The sequence below is a fragment of the Coptis chinensis genome, chromosome 8 (assembly GCF_015680905.1).
Source record: "Coptis chinensis isolate HL-2020 chromosome 8, ASM1568090v1, whole genome shotgun sequence".
Classification (NCBI taxonomy): domain Eukaryota; kingdom Viridiplantae; phylum Streptophyta; class Magnoliopsida; order Ranunculales; family Ranunculaceae; genus Coptis; species Coptis chinensis.
Window position 1 is genome coordinate 35,049,534 of NC_141463.1, and position 6,629 is coordinate 35,056,162.

Below are 6,629 nucleotides of genomic sequence, written 5' to 3' on the forward strand. Positions count from 1 at the left end.
ACAAAATAACAACGTCAAATTCTAATATTACCCAGACTTGTAGCGAGAAATAATAATATTACTCAGACCGCCTTGTCTAATTGTATTAAGGGTTTGTATTAGGATCCATATGAAGATGAAGTCCCCATTGGTGATGCCCCTAAGGCCCTAACAATGTAAACAATGTAAGGCGGTGGTAACGAACCCGTACTTAGTAGTTAAGTGGTAACAAAGCGAGTAAAGTGGCCGGTTGAGTGAAGAACAACGTGTGCAATCAATAACCAGAACTGCATTCGCTCCACAGTTCACCCACACGTACGCGTACTTACGTACGTCATTTTCATTACAGTCTTGCACTCGAGAATGAGCCTACGTCTCATATCATTCCACCACCATTTCTCTCCTCCTCCAAATCTTCTTCTAAACTTCCTCATCTGTCTAGCTATACACCATGTCATTGCCTTCATCATCGTGGAGAAGGAACTCGTTTCCACCACTACTAGCTGATGACAAGAGCAAAGTAGGTTGGTGCTCTTTTCTCCTTTTTTGTTTCCCTCTCTTTCTTTCTTTCTTTCTGTTTTGTATATATAAATATAGGAAGTATATAATATATTGAGTTTGTGCTTGTTTTATAGAGGAGAGTGACGAAGATTTGTTTACGGTTCCTGACGTGGAACAAATACAGCCAGCAAGTGATGATACCACAAGAGTGTCTGAGGTTCAGCAAGGCAGTAGTAATAATACTAGTGGAAAACAGCGGCGTAGGGGGCGTAATCCAGTTGATAGGGAGTACAGAAAGCTTAAAAGGTATAAATATTTTCGTTTACCTTAAATCTATATATGCATGTTGAATTTCTCTAATGCAATTTCAGAGATATATATATATACTCTTGTCAAATTCACTTTTTGCAGATTTGACATACCCCTTTGTTTTGAATTGAACTTTGATAATTGATTCTGCCATAATACATACTTTAGAAATGATTCATTTTTGCAATTGTGTTTAAAATTTGTTTGCCCTTTAATGTATGAAGTAGTGACTACCATGCCTACTGACAAGCAAGAAATCTCTATTGAATGCGTTAACCCTAGCCTAAACCTAAACCCTAACAAAAGGAAAATTCCGAAGGTCTCTTTGTTGGAGAAAGGAGGGAGTGTTTGGTAGATATAGCTGTGTTGAAATTGTTTGAGAGTTTGGCTGGTTTTGGTTTTTGCCGACTGATACAGTTTAAGAGTTTGCTATGATTTATGAGATTATACTTGTAAATATGCACATTTCTATTGTACTTTAATTCCTATAAGTGATATTGAATGAGAATTGTAAGTTTATGATGTAGATATTAGTTGATAGAGCTCAATCTCAATAGTGGGCATTTCGTTTGTTTGTTATCCTTTTCGGCAAACTCGCGAGGTTACACTCTTGAGTGTAAAGGGGCGGGGGAGAGAGAATAGGCTGAATATTGGGATATATAGTTATATTGTAATTGTTGGAGAGTCTAGGTGCATTATGTAAGGATATATAGGTTTATCAAAGGAAAATTTAGGTCGGTTGATTTTGGATTTTGGAGATTTGTACTTAATAGATTTGAAGGTGGAAGAAGACACGAATGCGTTTGTAGTTATATATAAAACCAAACACAAAGTTTGGTTTCTCTATCTTAATGCGAGTCTACAGAGAATTTTCATTGTGATGAGATGTTTAGTGTAGTTCCACATGGCTCATTTAAAGCCATGCATAATAGTATATGTGTTCCAGGGGCCTCTCCACTCATTGCCAATTGGTTTTGAGTTTGGATGCTCCAGAGTTAAAGACTTTGTATATAGATTTTTTATGAGTGGGATATGTTCTAAAGGAACATTCCAAAATGAGTATAGAGGTAATTACAAAAGAATATAACTGATGAGAATATGTACAATGTAGAAGATTACTTCATAATATTTCTACTTTCCTTATGTGAATAAATGGTGCGTTGTATGTAGATACATGTCTTATATGGAGAAGGAAAATCTGATCTTTGATGAGTATTACAAGGGGAATGCAAGGTAAGGGAGACAACTTACCCGATGATAAGTATTTGCAAATAGGGTGAAAAATACACACTTTGCAGTGGTTATTTGTGAGAGATGTTGGTGGACATGATATCTGAGTGGAGTAGCATGATCTAGAGGTTGTGGGGATACTGGTTGTGGGCATGGTATTGGTGATGGTTGTGGTAAGGACCAAAGTAGTGTGGCCGGCGTTGAGGTATCCAGATATGTAGGAGGTGGGTTGGCATAGTTGTGACTAATAGGAAATGATTAATAGTCAATCAGTTTGGGTATGTCAATTGAATTTGGAAAGAGAAAGCAGAACAGGCAAAGCAAAGATGACCCCATGAAACTGCACATCTCCTGAAATAAAAAGTCTTTTGGTGTTGAAATCATAACGCTTACGTCCTTTTCGTCTATATAAATATTCAAGAAAGACAAAAGTGGCCCTTGCGTAAGACTTTCATTTTGAAGCACTGATATTGGTCGCTTAACACAAACGGCCAAAGGTCATCAAATGGGAAAATAATGATACACAATGAAAAACATGTCTTAAGGAGCCTGATAGAAGTTGTGTAAGACTTATTGCTCTATTGAAAATGATTAGGTAAGCTAGCTCGATAGTGCAGTGCACATGCAACACTAAGTTAATGTAGATGTTTACACTACACAATGCCATTCTGTTGTGGAGTTTCAATTGTTTGTTGCATAATACATTCTTCTTGGAAGAAGTTTTGCATACCGAACTCTATCCCATTACCCGATCGAACTTTTTAATGTTTGTTATTGTATTTCAATTCAATAAATGTATAGTATAAATCTAAGAGAGTTCGAGTTCCGGCTTTAGTTTGCGTGAGAAACCCCCTTCTTCATAGTATAAATGCAGCGAGTGAAGTCATCATCAATAAAGAAGAGATAAAGTGTTCAGATAGCTGCAGAACAGATAGCTGCAGAAACAGTGACATAATCATGCTCACATCATGATATGGAAGAGCCTATTTCTTCCATTTCCAGCGTGTCTCCAAATGCCAGAACTTCTATTTTATTATAGTTGTTTCTATTTCAAGGATTTGGTTAGATTAAATGTCCTTAAATCCTAGACTGATTAGGAGCTTACATCTGACAGTAATTACTCTTTGGCTGACAAGCGAGAGGTGGTTAAAAGCCTAATTGACAACCTACACATGCCAAGAACCCCCAAAATATAGGAGGCTTTCTGGCTGCCAACGGGTAGGCGGCTACGAGTGACCAAAAGACTTTAGGCGCAATAGAGCATTCAAGTCGGCAACTTAGACCATCAATATCGGTCAATCTGCTTCAGCCAAACGAAGTTCCATGATCGCACAAGGCAAGAGGGAGGCTTATCACTGAATTGGAAATTCATATTATGGTAATACCAATAGATCATATTCTTCTCTGGTGCTCTTTGTATCCGTATACACCTGGTGGGCTCTACCTGTTGAATCCACCAATGCAGAAGGGGTATTACTCTACTTAGTGTTATTATTGCTTCCTCCAGTCAGGGCAAGTGCTATACTGGAGTAGATATCTGATGACGTTCCTCCATTCAGGGAAAGTGGACCAATGCTACCAAAGATATATGTGTTATGTGCATTTCTCAGCACCTACACGGGGAAAGCTTGCTGATGTAATTATATTATTGTTAATGGAGAAGAAAATTTTGGGAGAAAATGAGAGAAAAAGGGGATATGACCTTAGTTAGTGCCGGCCTTGTAGAAAATAACAGGGCTATACAAAATAGAAACTTCCTACATTTTTTTTTACTCGAGAGATGTCATTAGGAACTCTAACAGATGCATTCCGGTTCAATATCTTAAAAGGGTCTGCATACCTCTTTAGCCAACTGGCCTACTTCCCTGGATTCATAACTTCTAAGATCAGGTGTACGATAGGATATCCTGCCAACAATTCATATGTTATACTCTCGCCTCAGCAGCTAACTCATCTTTAGGCATCACAGAAGATGGTAAGATAACTTGGAGCTGGTCCTCTAATGTATTGTACTCGGAAAGATCATCTACTCTACTTCTTCAAAGTTCAAACAAACTAATGACTGAGCCACTGATGCCCTATTGAAAGGTGTTCTCCAGATTACTTTGAGGCTGATTTTTTAAAGCTGGCTACTCTTTTATATGGTCCAATTCATCTGAAAAGAATTGAAAAGTCAATAGTTTAATTTCCATAATAAAAAAGCCAAGAATATACATGGTCCTAGTATGCCCACTTAGCAAGTCACTAAGGTGAGAAGTAGTAGCAAAAGTAGCTCATAAATAAGAAAAACACATTACAATTGAATCCCAATTGCACACAAAGTCTTGGAAATTTTTTAGCCGCCTAATCATGAATTTCACATTGCCATTCAGAAATGAATTCTTTGACATGATGAATGACGTAGTGTAAGTCCTTCATGTTTAAACAGTCTCTAGTTTTCTCCTTCCAAAGAACCCAAAAAATAGGGCTACGAACTTAGGATATGCTCCACCATGAGGGTGGATAATGAGAGAATTACAAAGCACTTCCAAAATGCTATGCAGTTGAGCCCATGACTTGTTGAAGGATGAAAGCAAACAATTGCAAAGGCTACATGAAAGAGAGCAAGATATGTGATGGTGATCCACATCTTCTTCACGCTATTGCAAAGCGGGTAAAGTCTAGAAATGTACATTTTCGTACATTTCTTGGGCGGACTTTAACTAGGAGTTTAGGGCATCAAATTGAACAACATATATATGGTTGGTTCAATTAATCATGCAACTGTGTAAGTTGTATTAGTTAGGAACAAAGACCAGTTTTGAGAACTTATTTCTTCAAAGTTGGTCAATCTGCATGTTTTTGAATGGTTTAAATGTACGCTTTTGCTGATTGTTTACTTTGCAGTATATATTCAGAAAAGTGAACAGGTCTATCCATCTTCCTCCACCTAGTGTCTTTGAAAAATGAAAGAAGATATTTTTTAATAAATCATATGATATTACGAGTGTTGTTTGATTCACATTATTTTTTTCTTTTTATAATAAGGAACCGCCTAGAAGAGTGAGGGAGATTTTAAAAAATAAATGAAGGAAAAAAGGAAATGGGTGTAAAAAGAACCGAAGAAAGAAAAGAAACTAGTTTACAAATACGGTATATAGAAAGTACAAGTTTTCCTACATTTATGATTTCCTTTTCATTTTTTTTTTTTTCTGTATAATGTATTATTTGAGTCTTTATTTATTTTGTTGTTTGCTCTTCGTGTTGTATTTTATGTTTGTTTTCTTGAAGCATCCCGAGTTTTAATCAAATAATTTCAAGACTTAGCAAGATTTTGATAATTCCCTTTCTCCAAAACTATGTCATACTAGATGTATGACATATGTTTGATCCTTGACTACTTGAGAGAAAACTTTGACAGTTAACTGAAACAACCGAGGTTGCATATCCATGTAAATTGCTTCCACAAGCTATACATTGTATATGATGATTTATTGATTATGATACACGTGCTACACCCTAAGAGCCCTTGTAAATTATATTATGTATGTTGCCAGGTACTGCCCAAGTACCCAGTAATAACCTTGCATCTTGGGTAGTTCTGTGGTGCTTCCTGTTAAAATGATTGTATGCTGATTTCTGCTTCCTTGACTATTCGAATTGCAGATTGCTTAGGAATAGAGTTTCTGCCCAACAAGCCCGAGAAAGAAAGAAGGTTTATGTCAATGATCTCGAATCAAAAGCTGAAAGGTTGCAGGACAAGAATTCCAAATTAGAGGAAAAGATTTCAACTTTGGTTAATGAAAACACCATGCTTCGGAAGGTGAGTTCACAGTAATGACTATACTGTACGTTCAAATTTCTGTATGATACCAATCTTTTGCTGATCCTGTATATTGTTTTTGGCTGATAGATTCTTATGAGCACAAGGCCTAAAGCTGATGAAAGTGTTGAGCCAAAACCCGATCAGTCTGCCAATAGCTGAAAAGCTGGGATTGATACATCTGATTATCCTATTGTTTTGTTTTGTTAATATATGTGTATTTCTTGGAAGGAAGCTGTTAGTAACGTGTTTAGGGTCCCATGTGTTTATAGCAAATTTATGTTCTTACTTTCAGCCTTTCAGGCCTAACTTATATATTACCAAATCATGGTATTATAACCTCTCTGTTATCCAGAAATTGTTCTGGATTGTTGGGTATGGTAGCTACGTCCTTGATAACTTGTTTTGGTTCCAGTAAAAACAGTGGATGATCGATAATAAACTGTTTCAACTCCGCGCTCAGGGCAAAGTGGCAAATGGAGATCCTTTATACTTTTCTAGCAAGTTATTAGATATGACAGTATGTTTTGCCCTTTTTATATGTTTGTTTTGTTGAACTTTGAAAACGTTGGTTAGCTAATTCATTCTGATTTTACTCCAGTCCGCTTGTCTGGTCCAGCTAGATCCTTTCTTGTATCATATAGCACAGCACTTTACGTGATTTATGAGGTGATGATGGCTTTAGAGACCGGACATCGGTTCTATTTAAGGCGGGGTCTGGGTCAGATGTAATCAAATGCAATCTGAACTCAGGGCAGGCTATTGTTAGTTCGCTAGAACATATTTTGTTCAATGATGGTGTTAAAGA

General features: G+C 36.9%; 1 protein-coding gene across 1 annotated transcript; it reads left to right on the top strand.

Moving 5' to 3' along the window:
- Positions 1-6,421, top strand: LOC147481270 (transcription factor HY5-like). The gene is made up of 4 exons (XM_086578075.1): positions 1-503; positions 615-786; positions 5,665-5,821; positions 5,912-6,421. The coding sequence occupies exons 1-4, from the start codon at positions 431-433 to the stop codon at positions 5,981-5,983; spliced, it is 474 nt and encodes a 157-aa protein (XP_086434201.1). The 5' UTR covers positions 1-430; the 3' UTR covers positions 5,984-6,421.
- The last annotated feature ends 208 nt before the right edge of the window (positions 6,422-6,629 follow it).

What these genes read in the sequence shown, in the direction of transcription:
- LOC147481270 (XM_086578075.1), top strand. Translation starts at nt 431, where the DNA reads ATGTCATTGCCTTCATCATCGTGGAGAAGGAACTCGTTTCCACCACTA. An exon ending in TGATGACAAGAGCAAAGTAG is followed by an intron (nt 504 to 614) that starts GTTGGTGCTCTT and finishes CTTGTTTTATAG; the next exon opens with AGGAGAGTGACGAAGATTTG. An exon ending in GAGTACAGAAAGCTTAAAAG is followed by an intron (nt 787 to 5,664) that starts GTATAAATATTT and finishes TTCGAATTGCAG; the next exon opens with ATTGCTTAGGAATAGAGTTT.